The sequence below is a fragment of the Saccopteryx bilineata genome, chromosome 3 (assembly GCF_036850765.1).
Source record: "Saccopteryx bilineata isolate mSacBil1 chromosome 3, mSacBil1_pri_phased_curated, whole genome shotgun sequence".
Classification (NCBI taxonomy): Eukaryota; Metazoa; Chordata; class Mammalia; order Chiroptera; family Emballonuridae; genus Saccopteryx; species Saccopteryx bilineata.
The window spans coordinates 239404183-239424936 of NC_089492.1; the positions used below are offsets into that span (position 1 = coordinate 239404183).

A 20754-nucleotide genomic window follows, 5' to 3' on the forward strand; every position below is an offset into this window, starting at 1 on the left:
TAAAAAAAAAAGAAGCAATATAATGCTTTGAGCTTATTTCTTACAATTATCTCACTCTGCTATAGCCACAGAGCACAGCCTTCGCTGTCCTTCGGACATGAAAAGAGCGTTCCTGTAACGAGCTCTATGCACCTCCCCGGGCTGGCAATGCTTTCTCATGGGCCTGCTTCTCCATTTCATTCCGATAGCCACTTCAGTGCCACCTTCAGAGAGGTTGTCCCTACCTGTTTTAAGTAGTAGCCTTCACCATGTTTTATCTCATTGCTTTGCTTTTATCCTCTTAATACTTACCATTGATTTTATAGATTATGCATCTTTGTTTATCTATTTATTATCTATAGAATATAAATCCATGAGGACAGGGACTTTTTCTTGTGCACTGCTGTATCTACAAGAACTTAGAATACTGCTTGGTTCACAGTTGGCAGTCAATAAGTATTTATTAAATAAATGAGAAAAGATGGTAGGAATTAAAAATATGACTCTCCCCCCTCTTCCCATATCAATCACTGAGTTTTCCAGTGACACATTTTTTCAGAAAAATAAGTTAGTCTTCTGCCAGAGGTAGCATTATTTTTCAAAAGGAAATATTTTAAAAGAAAATATGATTTTATGGAAGTTGTATATTTGTTTTTATTTGTTTTGCAAATGAATGGTCAGCTTTCTAAAAGGGGGCTGGTGGTTTCTTTCTAGCTATGTTGTGTATGCTCATATGTAAAGAACATCGTGATGATTTGTAATTGACTATAGACAGATGTATGGCTGATTGATATGTGAAATAAACTGGTTAAGTACTTACACTTGTTTATTTTAATTACTATATTAAAAGGAAAGTCTATCTTAGCATTATTATTATATTTAAAGAAAAGTAAATATTATTAGTTTTAGTACTTAATTTAAAATATCTAAGAGATAAGTATTTAAACATTCAACCTTTATAGGTCATTGCCCAGTGCAGTTTAGTATTTACTCTCCTGGCTGAGTTTGAGCTTTATTTGATTCAGAAGGTCAGAGACCTTCTGATATGTATTAACTTAAATAGTTCTTTGGGCCCTAGAATATGAAGCTTGGCATAGGAGTATGCTTAAATACTGATAAACTAATTTCTATAACCAGTGAACTATTGTTTTATGATATGACTTAATGATGACCATTTCCAGTGATCAGTGGTCATTTTCTTCTTAAAACTGGGTAAAACTGTTGGCTCTGCAGTAGAACATTGGCCCGGCCTATGGAAGTCCCAGGTTCGATTCCCAGTCAGAGCACACAGGAGAAGCGCCCACCTGCTTTTCTACCCTTCCCCCTCTCCTTTTTCTCTATCTCTCTCTTCCCCTCCTGCAGCCAAGGCTCTATTGGAGCAAAGTTGGCCCGGGCAGTTAGGACAGCTCCATGGCCTCTGCCTCAGGCACTAGAATGACTCCTGTTGCAACAGAGCAATGGCCTAGATGGGCAGAGCATCGCCCCCTAGTGGGCATGCCAGGTGGATCCCAGTCAGGCACATGCGGGAGTCAGTCTGCCTCCCCGTTTCTCACTTGAGAAAAATACAAAAATACCCACCCCCCCAAAAAAAAACAAAAACGGTAAAACAGAAGAAAAATCTTTGTGTGGCTTTGTTTCACCTCATCTTCTTGGTTGTTAACTGTTTGCCCCTCAAATATTCATGTGCTTTTCATTCTGAACCTGTGAGCACTCTTCTTAGGCAGGACCATTGGTTGCAGTGCATGTGAACGGTACTCCCAAAATTAGGTATAGTGTAGAACTTGTACAAGATTAAGATGCTCTTGACTTTTACTGTTAGTTGATGAATCCTAAATCTGGATCTCTGTTCATCCATTGTTTGCCAGTTATTTGTCTGGTAAATTAAAATGCCCAATGATGTCTCTAGTAGGATGTTCCACAGATAACCTTAAGCATAAACTGTCATCTATACAGTGAATGGTTCAGTAGTAAAAATAATGATACACAGTAGATTTTAATATCCCAGTAGGATATTTATACTAAAACATAAAAACAAACAATGTAGCAACAACCAAACTTAGTATGTAGCTTATTAATCAGTAATTGTGTAGAAAATAGTTTGGAAAATATACATCAAATTAAGCAAAGTTAGTTCTTGAAGGGGTGAGGGGTTGTAAGAGTTTTTGTTATTTTAAGCCTAATATACTTTGAACAGCAGTGTAGCATAAATTCCAGGGTTTAACTATTGGCTCCACCACTTCCAGTTGTGGGACCTTGGGTAAATTTCTTAATCTCTGCTATGGACTGAATTATGTCCCCAATTCGTATGTTGAAGCCGTAACCCCCACATGTGACAGTAGTTGGATATTTGGCTTTTGGGAGGGAATTAAGTTTGGATGAGGTCATGAGTGTGAGGCCCTCATGATAGAATTAGTTATAAGAAGAGACACCAAAGAGCTAGCGCTCTCTCTCTCTCTCTCTCTCTCTCTCTCTCTCTCTCTCTCTCGAACACAGTGAGAAGGAAGCCATCTGTAAGCCAGGAGGAGGTTCTCACCAGACACTGACCATGTTGGTGACTTGATCTTGGACTTCCAGTCTTCAGACTGTTAGAAAATAAATTTCTGTTGTGCTTATAATAAAGGGTCATGTTGATGACTGAGTGATTTAATGGTATGCAAAGCATTTAGAATGGTGCCAGGCATATAAAAATATAAGTAGTGTTTGCTATTGTTATATGCCAATTCTTTTACCACACTGCTTGTTAGAATATTTTAAGACAGCAGTTCTTACTTTATCAAGCACCAAAATCACCTGGAGAGTTTGTTCTAACACAGTTGTTGAACCTTACTCTCCCTTGCCCCAGTTTCTGATGCAGTAGATCTGAGTTGGGGGTTAATTATTTACACATCTAACAAGTGCCCACATGATGTTTGTGTTGCTTATCCTTAGTTCAAACTTTGAGAATTGCTATTTTTGAAGAAGTATGTGCTCACATTTGACTTCTGTATCCTATTTTTTTATATATAACTGAAAACAGTATTTCAGGATGAAAGAGCTAGTACTGTTTCTTGCTTTAAGTAGTTTAAATTCACCAGCTTTTCCCCCCAAAATATTTCTAAACCTATATTTCTTACCCCAGTAGAGATATTGCATTTTCTACCTATCTGTGTTGAATTACTTAACAGGGAGATAATTTTATTTGGTGTTCTATTCTACACATAAAAATATATAAAAATATGGAAAAGAAATCCCTCTTTTTTTCTTTAATTTTTTTAGCTGAGACTTTCTATTTTTGTCATTTGTTTCATGGATATTCATAATTGCTAGTTGAAGTTTTTTTTTCTTTATTTTAAAATGATAGCTGCTATCAAATCTGTCCAACATCTGTGTCGTCTTAGAATTGGCATCTATTGTCTTTTTCTCATTTAAGTTGATACTTTCCTGGTTCTTTGTATGGTGTGTGACTTTTTTTATGGTATTGGGAACATTATGGATATTACAACTCTAGATCTTATTTATGTTTTAGCAGTGGGGTAGGGACTATTGCCCGCTTAAATGTCTACATTCCTCATGCCGCAATATGTTGGGGCCAGGGGTTCTTATGGGGTCGAGGTGGGATTTCAGGCTCTCTAGTAGACCTCTGATGACACTTCTCTGACTGTGATGGGGAGGGGGCACCTTGTTACTGCTTTCCTCTGGGCCTCTACTGACATCACAGTTGGTGGGGGTAATACTGGACTAGAATCAGATCCCCTACCTCTGATAACCATCAATGTGTGTGGGAAATGGTGAGGATCGTGCACCTCATTACAGCCAGCTAAGGGTGGACACCCAGGTTCCCCATTCAGCTTATGGAGAGGAGGTGGTACTGCCATTTGTTTCTGTCAAAGCAGGGCAGTTATTGGCTGTGACTAAAGAGAGCAGCTTTTCTTGGAGCTTTTCCTGTCTGCTCCTTTTGGCCCTTCTGGCTCATCAGCTTCTATAGCACCTAGTCTAGGGTATATGAGGCAAAAATAAAACCCAGGGAACACCGCCTTATAGGTCCTCCCATTCTGGGGTCCCTAGCCTGCCTGCATTCTTCTGTCCACCTTTCAGTCTTTATGTTTATTTTATGTATCATGTTCAGGGATTTTTTAGCGGTACTTAGCAGGAAGAATAGAGAGAACTGATGTAATTGCTTTTAAAAGTAAGATTTTATTATATAATTTCAATTAATTCATCACCAAAAAAAAAAGTTTTCTCATTTTTAAAATGGATTTCCTTGGCTTGTGAGTATTTTAAAGCCCTCTTAATGAGCCCTGGCCGAATACCGTAGTTGGTTAGAGCACTGTCCCCACATGCAAAGGTTGCAGGTTCGATCTCCAGTCAGAGCACATAGAGGAGCAGATCATTGTTTTTGTCTGTCTCTTCCCACCTTCCTGTCCCATTGAAATCAATAAATAAATTTTAAAGAAACATAACAAGTGTTTAAAATAAAGGAAATAGATTATTATAAATCATTAAAGTGATATTGTGGACATGAAAAGAGATTCAAAATGTAATATGTGTAGAAGGGGTTGCAAAAAATATCTTTGTGGCCCTGGCTGGTTGGCTCAGTGGTGGAGCGTCGGCCTGGCGTGCAGAAGTCCCGGGTTCGATTCCTGGCCAGGGCACACAGGAGAAGCGCCCATCTGCTTCTCCACCCCTCCCCTTCTCCTTCCTCTCTGTCTCTCTTTTCCCCTCCCGTAGCCAAGGCTCCATTGGAGCAAAGATGGCCCGGGTGCTGGGGATGGCTCCTTGGCCTCTGCCCCAGGCGCTGGAGTGGCTCTGGTCGCGACAGAGTGACGTCTTGGATGGGCAGACCATTGCCCCCTGGTGGGCTTGCCGGTTGGGCGCATGCGGGAGTCTGTCTGACTGTCTCTCCCCGTTTCTAGCTTCAGAAAAATACAAAAATATATATTTTTTTGTTACCACTTATGTAAGGATGTGTATAAAAAGATATTTGTATAGAGGAGGATTTGGAATTATATAAAAGAATATGTTGCTGGGAAGATAGAATTTTGAGTGTATATTTTCTGCTTTTTACTCTTTGAGCCTTTTAATTATTTTGTAGGAAACACTAATTTTGTAATAAGAATAATACATATTTTCCACTTACTTACAATGCATAAAAACATATTTCACAAAGTATTTATTCATTGAGATATTGTAATGTTTAAATTTGTTTTCACAGTTCATAATCAATTTGGGCACATGTGATCATTGAATTTTATATCTTACAGGTTCCTCTACCTGGCATGAAATGGGTAGACAATCACAAAGGTGTTTTTAATGTTGAAGTTGTTGCTGTTTCATCCATTCATACACAAGTAAGTGAGTTTTAATTTTTACAATCAAATTTCACTTGAATGAATTGAACTTATTGTCTAGTACTTAAAATCAGTTTTGTTATTTGCTGTAGAACTTATGGGAGTATAAGTCACGTTAAAATTGCGTAGATTTAGAAGTTATTTTTTATCATCAAAATGTTAATGTCAACAAAAGCAAATACTTTACTTTTCAAAATGTTATTAACTTCATTTTGAACAATTAAGTGATTTTTCTCCCTGAGTTTCTGGTACATAGCAGTACTTTAGAGTTCAAAGTGTATCATCCAAAATATTTCATTTCTTATAGGCTCAAGTATTTCAAATGGAAAGAGTTCTTGGGGATCATTTACTCCATATTCTTCACTGTATTTTTCAAAAAAGCCAAGCTCTCCCTAAAGCCTTTACATGTACTCATTCTATAGCTGAAATGCTTTTTCTCTTGACCTTCATTTGACCTCTCTTCATTAAGGCTTTTCCTTACCTCAGAGAGGCCTTCTCTGGTGACTCTTTTTTTTCATTTTTCTGAAGCTGGAAACAGGGAGAGACAGTCAGACAGACTCCCGCATGCGCCCGACCGGGATCCACCCGGCACGCCCACCAGGGGCGATGCTCTGCCCCCCAGGGGGGGGTGCTCTGCCCATCCTGGGCGTCGCCATATTGCGACCAGAGCCACTCTAGCGCCTGAGGCAGAGGCCACAGAGCCATGCCCAGCGCCCGGGCCATCTTTGCTCCAATGGAGCCTTGGCTGCGGGAGGGGAAGAGAGAGACAGAGAGGAAAGCGCGGCGGAGGGGTGGAGAAGCAAATGGGCGTTTCTCCTATGTGCCCTGGCCGGGAATCGAACCCGGGTCCTCCGCACGCTAGGCCGACGCTCTACCGCTGAGCCAACCGGCCAGGGCTCTGGTGACTCTTAAACACAGCAGCCCCATTTCTCTGTATTGTCTTACCCTGCACTTAACACTGCCTTTTGCTTTCAAGCACTCTCGCACTTTCACTTTCTCTCACTCTTTCTGTGTGTGTGTGCATGTGTACATATACATACATATACATTTGTTTATTGGTTCTCTCTCTCGTTACACTGTAAGTTTCCTTGAGGTCAGGGATATTGCTGCCTGTCAAAGAAAGAGAATTCTGTTAAAGGACCTTACAATAGGGGGAATGTAAAAATAATTCCAATGCAATAAAAAATAGTACTGTTAGTTGTATGAACTAAATCCAGTATAGAGGAGAGAGTTGTCTGTTTTGCTGGGAACTGAGGCGTTGCATTGGTAACTAGGTTTTTACCACACATGGAGAAGGTAGGCCATTTGAAGGTAAAAAGCAAGTGCAAAGAGACAGTAATCTGTTTACAGATGGGCAAATACCATCTGGTGTGAATGCAATTAAAAGTGCATGGGAAATCATGATAGATGAGTGTCGTAGACCAGACTGATAACAGATTATGAAGGAACTTGAGTACTTTAGAGTTTAGAGTCCAGGTAGATGGTGATTTCTAACCTAAATAGGAAACTTGAAAGAAGTATCTTTGGGAGCTTGCTAAGGGGGAGCCATCCTTATTAGTACGAACCTTTCTAAAATCCAACTTCCCAAATGCCCGCCAAAGCTTACCCTTGTGAGCAGACCTTTCCAATGATAGTAGTCTAAGTTCCCTATGTTAACTCTTTTCTGCACAGTGAGATAGGGAAAAAGAAGAAAACCTAGCACTTGTACATTATGTTTTAAAACAATAACGAGAAAAGGCTTTAGTTAGCAGTCCACAGGTAGATCCCAGTTAAAGAATGGCTCCAGTGGATTTTTTCCACTTCTGTTACTGAATTTGTCCTATGTTTCCCGTAGTTCTTATTCTTCTGATAATGATAAGAGTGACGTTGAAACATATTCTTTCCCTTAATAGAAGTATTTTTGGTATCACAATATGTGTGTTCTTAAGTAAACAGGTACATTATTTTTCATGCTTTATTTTATTCCTATAATCATTGTTAGTTTTCTCTTCTTTTATTTTTTTTAATTCATTTTGAGAGAGAGATAGGGAGAGAGAGAGAGAGAGAGGAAGGGAGGGAGGAGCAAGAAGCATCAACTCCCATATGTGCCTTGACCGAATAAGTCCAGGGTTTTGAACTGGTGACCTCAGCGCTCCAGGTCGACGCTTTATCCACTGCGCCACCACAGGTCAGGCAGTTTTCTCTTTTTAGGGTTGGTAATATATTTATATTTTACTCCTGACTTTGTTTTTGTGGAGGCAGATCCCTATGTTGTCTTTATGTGACAAAAAAGGATTTGGGACAATATATGTTATATAGATGATTTAGAAGTTATATAATGTAGGGGAAGAATAAAGTAGAAATTGGCTATGTAGTACCCTGGCCTTCACAGTCGTGATGACTAATACTCAAAAGTATATAAATTTTGTAACTATGTAAAACAATTTCATCATGTATTGTAATCTTTTTTAAAGGATCAATTGAAGACAATAAATGTTTCATAGGATGTTTTATACTTTGCTTATAGGTCTCTAAAATTTATTGGATATATAGCTAGAACTCCATAGAATTATTTCTCACTCATTTAAAACATATATATATATTATAACAATATTAGAATTATAAATGTGAAGTTGTTCAGCATTACAAACTTTTCTTAAAATGTATTTTCATTGTTAACTAAGTGAAAGTTTTCCCAGTGTTCCAACAGGCTTTTGCTCACATCTCATTGGTTAGCACTATAGCACATGATCATCTTTAGGTACACTGGAGGCTGGGAGAGCAAGCATGTAGTCTGGGACTAGGCATTTACTGCTTTCAGTAAGACTGGTTCTGTCAGTGTAGAGGAGATTAAATAATAGTCTGGATTTAGTCAGGAGGGAGGTGGAAACTGCCAGTAATTTGAATGAGAAAACATATATAAATATTAACTAGGTTATAGTTGATTCACTACTAGTTGGGGTAAAAGAGAATTCTATGATTCTAACAAAGGAAGCAAAAGCAGAAAAGGATAAGGAAGCAACTTAGAAACCTAGAGGAGGAGCCTAAAGGCTGAGAATCAGACCATGAATCCCCTTCTGCAGGAACACACGGCCTGCTGTGCTTTGGTATTGGAGAAACTTGGGGGAGGGCACCTGATGTGGAGCTCTGAGAGTCACCATTACTGTGGTGGATGCTGCTGCCCGTGTCCCTCACCTCTGAGCCATAGCATTCACATCTAGTTACCATCAGGAACACAAACAGGAACAAGAAAGGTCCCTGCTAATTCCTTGGGCCTCGCAAACTGCTTCCTATCTCTTGTCAGAGCCAACCACAAGCCACTTGACAAAGAAGAAGTGGAGCTCCAGTGTTACAAATGTGGCAGACAGGGTGGGAGTGAATGGAGCAGAGAGACAATAAATTAATAATGGGCACAGGTAGGTTACTAGCAAACCTATCAAAATAATAATTGAGTTCTAAATCAATAAGGCATATTCACACTGGAAAAGTATCTGTAATTATTTTTAGTAGATTTCTTGAGTAATTAGTAGTATATGAAGTTTCTTAATTATTCTCAATAGATTTCTTAAATAATAGTATGTGCAGTGGTTACTTTACAATAATGAAAATACAAGGTGGAACAGAAGTAGGTTTACAGTTGTGAATAGGCAAAACATGGAGTTTATTCTTGTATTATTATTTATTAATTGTATTATTTTTTATATGAACAAATATATAAACCTGCTTCTGCTCCACCCTATAGATATAGAGTTTAATAGGAAATCATATTCATATATACAGATATGTACTTTTTTTGTATTATCAATTAATATGAAATATTTTATTAGTGCTTCATAGTTTAAGGAATTTACAGAGTTATCATGGTTTAGTGCTTTTGTTTATTCTTTGTTTTAGGATCCTTATCTTGACAAGTTTTTTGCTCTGGTCAATGCTCTGGATGAACACATGTTCCCAGTCCGAATTGGAGACATGCGAATCATGGAAAATAACTTAGAAAGTGAATTGAAGAGCAGTATTTCAGCGTTGAATTCATCTCAGTTGGAACCAGTGGTCCGATTTCTTCATCTTCTGCTTGATAAACTGATACTTTTAGTTGTTAGACCTCCTGTCATTGCTGGCCAAATAGGTAACTTATGTTTGAGGAATCATAAAATTTATAATTTGGTATTCTTAGCTTTTGTAGAAATAGAACCATGATTTCTGCTTTCTATCTATAAGGATTGCATTTGATTGGGGGGGGGAGTTATTTACTTATTTCTAAAGCCAAAAAATGATAACTTTCTTTTGTTTTTTATAAAATATGTGATGTAGACTCTACTCAAATTATGGAAACTAATTTATTTACTCACCAAATATTTTTTTTTTTCTTTTTTTTTTTTTTTTTTTTTTTTTTTTTCATTTTTCTGAAGCTGGAAACAGGGAGAGACAGACTCCCGCATGCGCCCGACTGGGATCCACCCGGCACGCCCACCAGGGGCGGTGCTCTGCCCCCCAGGGGGTGATGCTCTGCCCATCCTGGGCGTCGCCATATTGTGACCAGAGCCACTCGAGCGCCTGAGGCAGAGGCCACAGAGCCATGCCCAGCGCCCGGGCCATCTTTGCTCCAATGGAGCCTTGGCTGCGGGAGGGGAAGAGAGAGACAGAGAGGAAAGCGCGGCGGAGGGGTGGAGAAGCAAATGAGCGCTTCTCCTATGTGCCCTGGCCGGGAATCGAACCCGGGTCCTCCGCACGCTAGGCCGACGCTCTACCGCTGAGCCAACCGGCCAGGGCTCTCAAATATTTTTTTAATAAATAAATTTTTATTAATTTTAATGGGGTAACATCAATAAATCACGGTACATATATTCAAAGAAAACATGTCCAGGTTATCTTGTCATTCAATTATGTTCCATACCCATCACCCAAAGTCAGATTGTCCTCCGTCACTTTCTATCTAGTTTTCTTTGTACCCCTCTCTCTCTCCCTCCTTCCCTCCCCCTCACCCCCCGTAACCACCACACTCTTGTCCATGTCTCTTAGTCTCGTTTTTATGTCCCACCAATGTGTAGAATCCTGCAGTTCTTGTTTTTTTTCTGATTTACTTATTTCACTCCGTATAATGTTATCAAGATCCCACCGTTTTGTTGTAAGTGATCTGATGTCATTATTTCTTATGGCTAAATAGTACGCTCACCAAATATTTTTAAGCATGTACTGTGTACCTGGACACTGGTAGGCACTATCCAAGGCATGGTCCCTGATTTTTAGGCTCTCATAGACTAGTTAGGAAACCAGGAAAACATAAATCATGGTGCATTTATATGACATAGAATATACTACTCCACATTTTCACTCACTTGCTATCCGCTATTTAAGACAACTGTTCTTTCCTGCATTAACCCAAAATCTCTATATTCTTTTCTTCTTCTGTATTTTAGAAGGAAAGGTATTTTTATTTCCCATCCTTTTCCCAATATTTACTCCTCTACTTTTGCTAACATCTTCCACCTAAGTCCAGCAAAGTAGTTGAGATTGTAAGAAATTTTAGCTAACCTGTTATAGAAATTTTGTGTTAAGTGGGAGAGGAGTATTCAATGCCTTGGGATTTTTTTAGGAGAGACTTGTAAGTAGAAGTAATTTTGGGTCGAGCACTTAAAGATGAATAGGAGTCTGACAGGTAAGTAACTAGTCCAGGAACATGAAATAGCATATGATAGTGCACAGATGAACCTGGAAATGTTGGGTGAATTACAAGTAATTTATAAAGTGGAAGGTGGGTGATTAGAGATGATAAGTGGCGGGGGAGATGACATAGAATCCTTCATGACATTTTAGAGAATTGGAAGTATGATTCTGTAAGGATCAGTAGCCTTTGAAGGGTCTGGTATTAATTAGGGAAGTAACATGACCTGGTTTGGCTTTTGTAGAGATAACTGGTGCATGGAAGTAGCTTAAAAGTGGGACTATCCAGAGTCAGGGAGAGAAATTGGGAATCTTGTAATAGTTCATATAAAATCTACTAGGTCCTGATAAAAGAGAGGTGATAGTAGGATGGAAAAGAGAGGGTAGGTTAAGAGATATTGTGGAAGTCATAGGAGAAGATTTTATGGAAAAGATGTTAACGTTGTAGATTCTATAAGTAAAATAATAATAATAATAGTAAAAACATTTGCATAGCATTTACTATATACCAGGAAGAGTACTATTGTTTTATTTATAGTATGAAATCCTCATAGCTATGGGTATAGGTATCATTAGTGCCATCATTTCATGAATGGGTAAAGTGATGAACACAATACTTAAAAAATTTGCCTAAGGATTTAATAACCAAGCAACTGACTCCAGAGTCCCCCTCTTATCTACCATACCAGCGATTTTCAATCTTTTTCATCTTATGACACACATAAAGTAATTACTAAAGTTTCTGCACCACACCAAAAACTACATTGTAGTTTTTGCCAATCTGAAAAAAAATTAGGTATAATTCTGACTCATTTACACCAGATGACTATTGTTATGTTGTCTGTTGTCATTTTTTTAATTTGACAATCTAAAGGAAAAGTCAGGCATTGCTTGTTTTAAAATTTTTTATGGCATTAGTGTGTGACAGCACATCAGTTGAAAAATTGCTGTACTGTACTTAAGATGTGTCCAGTGGTGAAATTACAAGAATTGTTTTAGTCAGATAGCCCAAGTAGAAACCAGATTACAAAGAATAAAGTAGTGAATAGTAGATGATGAAAGCAATACAAAAAACGTGTACTTCTCTTTAAAGATTGTTGGAAGAGGAAGCAAGGTTAATCAGAGTGTAAGAATGGAGAGACTGGAGCATGTTTATGTGCTTTGAGAAGTAGTTGTGGGGGCGGGGGGAGAAAAGATATAGGAGTGTGAGAGCACGTCTGTGGGACAAAAGTGAAGGGAGGTAGATCATTCTTGTGTAGGAGAGAAACACTGCTTCCTTTTGGAAAGGAAGTAAAATGCTTGATTCTAAGTGGTAGGAAAAGCTTGAGGACTTGAATGTTTTATACATTTCTGAGAGTTAAAGGCAGGATGGCAGAGAAGGGTGTAAGGTGAATGTGAATTTTGAAGAGGATTCTGATAGTTTGGAGTAGCTACTATGAGGAAAAGAAATTAACTAGGAACCCAAGTAGGATTGCTATACCCCACTTAAGTTTCTCTGCTTCTAGTCTCTTTCTCTTCCAGTTCAGTATATGTAGATAAATCTCCCTAAAATGACCACTTTAGCTGATTATTCTACTTATAGGAAATTTAATTGGCCTCATTATCTGTTCATAATTTCCTGTCTTGAATAAATAAATCATGGAATCTGAAACTCTGTTGCTTAAAATGGCTGTTTGGTTTACCCATTTATTCAGTGTGCTACCAGAATTTCCCAGTTTTTGCAAAATTCATGTTATATACTGACTAGAATGACTGGGTAGGTATTGCTCAATCTGATGTTTAAAATGCTGTTATAGTCTTACCTCAGCGTATTCTTCTATTCTTCTACCTCTTCTAATCCATTTATAGATTCACTCATTTTAATCAAGTTGCTTATTCACTATTTTCTTATCTTAAATTGATATTTTAAATAATCTACTTTTATTAATATTTTTGAATTTTTTAAGCAAAAGTCACATTCTCCTTATATGCTATGTAGGTTTTCAAAGTCATCTTTAAAATGAAAATTTACTTCTCAAAGGTGATATCCAAGATAGATTTCTTTTTTATATGTGTTTTATATTGTTTTACAAAATTGTAGGTACCTGTGGGGCGATGTTTTGTTTTTTGACTAAGCAAACCCATATGATTTTCAAGTTAAAGTAGTAAAATGAGTTTTTCTCATTTTGTTTAGAAAAAGAAATTTTGATTCATCTAATACAAGATAAACATTAAAATCAACATCAAATTGTTTAATCACTATGATGTACACCTGGAACTAGTATAATATTGTGTGTCAACTGTAATTGAAAAAGAAATTTGAAAAATCAACATCAAGTATCTTTATACAATTACTGTGTATAATCACTATACTTAATGCATAGGGAGATGACAAAACCTTGATCATTTTGGAACTTACAATATAAAAATGCAAAAATATTTTTCTCCTCTTTAAAAGTTAATTTAGGTCAAGCATCTTTTGAAGCGATGGCATCCATTATAAATCGGCTTCACAGAAATCTGGATGGAAACCATGACCAGCATGGCAGGAACAGCCTTCTTGCATCATATATCTATTATGTTTTTCGCTTACCAAATACTTACCCGAATTCACCATCACCAGGTATTTTATTTTTACTATGAACCGAAAACACTTATTGAATGCCTGCTAAATGCTGTGAATTATACTAGGTGCTAAAGTTAATAAGTTACATTTTAAAGCATCATTATTTGCATAGCTTCTTTTAATTTGAATTAGAGAGATCTTGCTTGAATTAATTTTTGGAAATGAACTTTGAAAATAACTTTGTGTGTCTCTGGAAGCATTTCATCATTTCCTGTTAAGATAAAAGGAGTGTTCCATATGTCACTGGAGTGCTATCGGATGTTTAAGAAGAAATGTGGAGGGCTAATCATTCCCTGGTAATGGTGTGAGACCTATAACAATATAAAAGATTATTCTCTAGAAAAGTTCTGATTTCTCCATTGCTAATAAATTGACACTACAGCCTTTCAGAACATTAGAGCCCAAAGTAGTTGTTTTTTATATGATGGTGGTGGTGGAGGATGTGGATGTCTTAGTTTGAATAACTCTTTAGTTGTTTAGTTAGTTATGTTGTACATACCTTTCAACCTGCTCACATCTTTGTCTGTGTGAATCATCATTCATCACTAGTGATAATGGTAAGTGCTCTTTTTAGCAATTAGGAAGGTTATCTTTAGTAATGGAGACAAATAATTATGACATTATGAAAGCTAAGCATAACAGTAATCTGACTCTTGAGTTTTATCTCATTTTTTTTTATTGCAAAAACAGTAGTAATTGACTAATATTCTGGTTCATAATATTCTATCTTGATTTTTTAAATTATAGTACTTGAGGCTTTGAGTGTGTAAATGATTATGGACTATATATATTTATATAATACTCCTCCATTTACGCTTTCATTCAGTACACTGTTGCAATACCACAGATTGTGCAAAAACATCTTTTTTATATGCTTACCTGAAAGACTTGTAATTAGTTGACAGGTATGTGTTCTTTGTATATATGACATTCAGAAAGATTTCTTTAAATTAAAAAAATGGAGAAATTATGTATACAATTGCTGGCTATTTTTATGTTTATAGAACATAGTTGAATGATAGTGTCAGGAATGATTTTAGACAAAAAAGGATTATTTTTTGCTTTTTATATGGGATAGACTCTTAGAAGAATATCTTTACAGTTTTTATATGTATATTCTAAAAGGTGCCATTTTGTTATAGTTCAAATTGTCACTGATGATAATAGAGAAATAAAGCATAATCTCATTCAAGAGGTGTTGACAGTAAATTGACTGTCCCTCTAGTAACTATATCAAGGGGCAAAGCAAGAAGGGGTAGGGAAGAAAGAAGAGACATAAGTGGAGTATTTTGGGTCCTAGATACACCTTTATCTAAGTAAAGGTAATGTGTGTGAGTCTTTTCTGCTACTTGAGTTTTTTATTATACATGTAATCCATAATCATAGAAACACTGAAGAGAATTGTATTTACAATTTATATGGTTTTGCCAACTGTTGGAAAATAGAATATCTTTGTGAATCTATCATTAGGTCTTGAGTGTTTTTCTTTCTTATTTATAGTATTTTTCATTTATGAACAAAAACAATTCATGTCTTTGTGAAACTTTATAAAGTAGCAGAGATTAATTTTCAGGTCCTTTCTTGACTAATTTTTTTATTTAATTATGTGATGTTTTATATACAACTCTAGGTCCTGGGGGTTTAGGAGGATCAGTGCATTATGCCACAATGGCTAGATCTGCTGTGAGACCTGCAAGCCTTAATTTAAATCGTTCTCGGAGCCTTAGTAATAGTAACCCAGATATATCTGGGACTCCCACGTCACCAGATGATGAAGTACGGTCAATCATCGGCAGTAAGGTAAACTGAAGATAGTGTCTATAAACTTGATTTTTAGTTCATGAATAAATGAAAAATGTCCCCATGTTTTAATTTATTCTTAATTTTAAAATGTATTTGAGTTAGTCGTAAGCAACAAATTGTACATTTCTATTCCATCAATAAACGCTAAGTATTTCCCGTTTCTATTAAATATGCTTGCCATTACAAAATGGTTTGTGCACTCTGCTTAAAAAAGATCTATCAAATTTAAAACCTTTTCCAGGATGAACAGTCACTACCACTCACTTTAGTCTATCTGTTATTTCATCATGTAAAAAATGATTTTTTACAGAATTCAAACAGCCATGTGACTGCTGTGTAGAAGGGACATATCACTGATGTAAAATATATGTCATTATTCAACAAAAAAATATCAAGAACAGTAATTAGCCTTGATTGATAATCAAGCTACATTTCTTATGAAAAACTATGTAGGATACACCAGGATTAGAATAATATGATTTATTTAATGATGGTTAATATTTATCCCAGATAATAAGGGAGATGCCAGCTAGTTTAAATCTAGCTATATTTATTTAAAGCATTTTTTTAATAATTTTATTTTTTTAATGGGGTGATATCAATAAATCAGGATACATATATTCAAAGATAACAAGTCCAGGTTATCTTGTCGTTCAATTATGTTGCATACCCATCACCCAAAGTCAGATTGTCCTCTGTCACCTTCTATCTAGTTTTCTTTGTGCCCCTCCCCCTCCCCCTTTCCCTCTCCTTCTCCCCATTCCCCCCGTAACCACAACACTCTTATCAATGTCTCTTAGTCTCACTTTTATGTCCCACCTACGTATGGAATAATGCAGTTCCTGGTTTTTTCTGATTTACTTATTTCACTCCGTATAATGTTATCAAGATCCCACCATTTTGCTGTAAATGATCCGATGTCATCATTTCTTATGGCTGAGTAGTATTCCATAGTGTATATGTGCCACATCTTCTTCATCCAGTCATCTATTGATGGGCTTTTTGGTTGTTTCCATGTCCTGGCCACTGTGAACAAAAGCATTAATTTTTATTGCCCAAAGAAATGTACTTAAGAAACAAATAGCTATTCCCTTTCCTTATGTAAAGTACAAAAATAACTCAAGAGTTTAAACAAGCTGGACAGAAGAACAGTAGTACTAAGGCCAAGAAACTGTGTCATGTTCTGTTTTTACCAAACTATTTCAAATTTAAATACATTTGCTATTGAAAAGGAGGAAGATAATTGTTGTTATGGAATCATAGCCAACGTTTCTTTGGCATTTTAGTCTGGTAATAAGGATATGAGGAAGAAATACTAAACACAATCTAGGATTTGTGTTTAACACTTAGCCTGAACTACAAGAGAATATTTTTTTAAGATCTGGGTTCATTTGTTTGTTTGTTAGATGAAATACTTGAATATTGATCAGAGACATCAGAACTACTTATATCTATTCATATAGTTACAGAAATTTTACATTTTCAGAAGTTTCTAATGAACAGTAAGCATTGCTTATTTTAAATTAACTTCTAAGCAATTTTTAAATGATTTCTCACAGATCAAAAACATAGCCTCACCCCACATGTCCATGTTTAGGAAAAGAACTTAAGTTTTTATCTTTGTCTTTCTTTTTGGTCATATCTCATTATAATAGAAGTAGTATATTTAGCATGATTTATATATTATAAAATATAGTTCTTTGGTAGAATGTATCTGATTAGTGAATTATAAGAAATTTACCTATTAAACTAAAGACATTTTCTTCAAGATTCTACTTTTAAAATGACTCAGTTTCTGTAAGATTTGCACTATACCTTAGTATAATTCTAGTTTTCTTTTATATGATGTAGTTGATAAATTACAACATCAAGATTTAGAACACAGGTTCAAATATATTGAAATGATTATTTGCCTTATTTCAAGTAGTTTATAAAATGAGACATGACATGAACTTACTTTTGATGATATATCAACTTTTGAGAAAACCATCATAAGATGAGAATTTTTTATGATTATACAGTCTTTCATGAATCAAGTTTTATTTAAATGGTTTTTATGTTTTCTCTTTGTTGCAAAAATTTTGCTAGGTACCTTTATTTTGGATTATCATTTAGTTATTTATAATCGCTACTAATAATAGTATATAATTTTATTTTATTGAAAAATTATAAGGGGTCTTGAAGTTTATTTATAGCTGCTTTTCATTTAGTCTGATTTTATTGGCCTAGAAATTTAAGTAACTTTTTCTTTTAGGGTTTTCTCTCCTTGCTCAACCATCATCATAACCTAGATCTTGTCATTACCAATAACTTTATCCCTCATCATTTCAGTTTTATTTTGTTCTCTAATCATTAGCTCCTAGTTTTCTCTTTGGTACATACCCCAATTCCAACAATTTCTCTATTCCTCTACAACCTCCAATCACTCGATCTTAATTTAACTCTTATACTGCATTTTCCTCCCTTAATGTTATTTCTTCCAATTTAGTTAGCCAGCTAAAATTTTACAATCAGTTATTATAATTACTCCAATTACAATCAAACCTCAATTCCCTCATTCTTTGCTTGCTTCATTTAACTTGTTTGACTAAACCTCAACCCATAGTTTACCCAGTTGACTGCCTTTGCCATGTTACCACCTATGCCACTGAACATGATTTGAGAAATACCATGATGACTGGCCTCATTCAAAATTAAAGACCATAAACCTTAGAGAACCTTTAATGTTATCAGTCAGTTATTATAGATATGTATTTCTGTATTCTATTTACTTTTCTGCTCTCCCAGAAAAGGGTTTTATGCCACCTTTTGTTACTTCAAGCCTCCTAACCTCCCCCTCACCAATTCTCTTTCTCACTTATTTTCTACTTCATTGAGAAAATTGAAGCCATCAGAAGAAAATTTTGGTAGACATTTACCATCACATCTACCTGTCTACTCATCTACTACTACCTAATACTACTCTGCCATAGATGAACTATCCGCTTCTCTAAATCCATTCTGCCCATTTGTACACAACCTCCATTTCCTCTTACCTACTCAAGATCCTTAGGTCAGCAGTTCTTTCCGCTCTTGTCTGTATCATATTTCTCCGTCTACTAAATCATCCCATCCTTATGCAGGCACACTATTATATTTTTTATTGAAAAAAATCTCCATTGTATTTCTGCTGCTGGCCTCTGTCATTTCTCTGGTACCTTTTGTGGTAGAATTTCTTAAGAGTTTTCTATACTCGGTATGTCCAATTCTTTTGCTCCTATTCTTTTTACCCTTCTTTTTTTTTTTTTCCTGAAGCTGGAAACGGGGAGAGACAGCCAGACAGACAGACTCCCGCATGCGCCCGACCGGGATCCACCCGGCACACCCACCAGGGGCAATGCTCTGCCCCTCTGGGGCGTCGCTCTGCCGCGATCAGAGCCACTCTAGCGCCTGGAGCAGAGACCAAGGAGCCATCCCCAGCGCCTGGGCCATCCCCGCTCCAATGGAGCCTCGGCTGCGGAAGGGGAAGAGAGAGACAGAGAGGAAGGGGGGGGTGGAGAAGCAAATGGGTGCCTCTCCTATGTGCCCTGGCCGGAATCGAACCTGGGTCCCCCGCATGCCAGGCCGACGCTCTACCGCTGAGCCAACTGGCCAGGGCCCTCTTTACCCTTCTTAAATCATATATTTCTCCCTCCTTCCACCCAGATTGCCCTTGTTAATGTCACCAGTGCTCTCCATGTTACTATATCCAATACTGAATTCTCACCACTTGGCTCACTTTACATTCCTGCGGCTTTTGACATAAATTTTCCTTCCTCCTTGATTTATGCTGTTTCCTTGGTTTCCAGTGTACTACATTCTCTTGGTTTTCCACTTACTTTACTGGTTACACCTTTCAGTCTCCTTTGTAGGTTCCTTTTCCCCCCTGATCTCTTAATCTAGAAGTGTCCCAGTCCTCTGTCCTTCTCTTCCCTTTCCTTCTCTCTGTACTCACTCAACTTGGTGATCTTACCAAATCCCAAAGTTTAATTAAATACCATTATATGCTAATAACTCCCCAAATGATATTTCCAGTACAAATTTCTTTCTAGAATTTTAAACTCAGCTATCTTTTCTAACTCCTTGTTTGATTTGCATATATATTATAGAGCCATTTCTCACCACCTCTACTACTATATATGCTGTTTTCTCCTAAATCACATACCTATGGAAAAGAATAATCTGTAAATTAGTCACAGTAAGAGATTAGCAACAATAACTTTTAATAAAATAGAACAGTTTTAATAATATACTATAAGAAAAGTTACATGAATGGTCTCTCAGGTGTTCATAATACACTGTACACATTCTTCCTGTGGTGATGTGAGACTATACGGTGCCTACGTGATGAGATGAAGTGAGGTGAATGACAGGCATTATGCGCTAGTGTTAGGCTGTTAATAGGGTTACCTGAACACAAGCATTGTGATACCTTGATAGCTGATATGATAACCAATAAGCTACTAAGTGACTAACGGGTGGGTACCATATGCAGCTTGGGCACACTGTACGAAAGGATGATTGATGTCCTGAGTAGAGAAGGTGTAGGATGGTGCAGGATTTTATTATGCTACTCAGAACAGCACAATTTAAAACTTATGAATTGTTTGTTTCTGAAATTTTTTATTTAATCTTTACAACCTTGGTTGACTATGGGTAATGGAAAGCTAAACCGCAGATAAGAGGGAGACTGCCGTAATAGCCAGCACATTGAAGATACCAGATAATTATCCCATGAGTGAATGTTGGTAAGCATTGAATATCATAGAAAGAATAAACTGCTTTAAAAAATTGAATTATACTTTTGTTTGTCCTCTTACTATCAGGATTAATTCTACATTTACAGATCTTAAGAGATTTGGCCTTATGAAAGTTTTGGTTAGACTTCATTCCTTAATATAAGATGCAGAACTCCTTAAATTCAAGAATACTTGTATCAACAGGCTTTTATTACTCTAGTGGCTGTAAAACCATATTTGTGAGACTTCTTTATAATTATTTTGCCAAAACTGATGTATTCTTTTATTGTCCTAATGATAATCTTTTAATGCTCAAGTATGTGAATGATAACATTAGGTTTGAACTTTATTGCTTTTAATCAAATACAATGCAGTTTTACGTTGATACATATTTTCTTTTTGATGTATTATCTCTTACTTTTTCATTTTAAAACACTGAGAGGTTACTAGATGCTAGGCAATATGCTGAAGACTTCTGGCAATAAAGCCAAGTCTTCGTAAGATAACATGAGTGTTACTGTCAAGTCAAATACAAAGTGGGCCTTGCTCAAGGAGAGTGCCTATCTGTATCTAAGGGATGGAATGTTATGGGGATTTGACAAAAACAACATCACTTCATGCACATTATGTGTATATTTGGTTA

General features: G+C 36.6%; 1 protein-coding gene across 12 annotated transcripts in view; it reads left to right on the plus strand.

The window, feature by feature from the left end:
- DOCK7 (dedicator of cytokinesis 7) overlaps positions 1-20754 on the plus strand; it is a 254205-nt gene that overhangs the window by 121483 nt on the left and 111968 nt on the right. For all 12 annotated transcript variants that reach the window (XM_066269012.1, XM_066269013.1, XM_066269016.1 and 9 more), the window contains exons 19-22: positions 5220-5306; positions 9180-9411; positions 13384-13548; positions 15182-15351. In XM_066269012.1, the coding sequence (XP_066125109.1) occupies positions 5220-5306; positions 9180-9411; positions 13384-13548; positions 15182-15351 (654 nt within the window). The remainder of the gene's footprint in view (positions 1-5219; positions 5307-9179; positions 9412-13383; positions 13549-15181; positions 15352-20754) is intronic.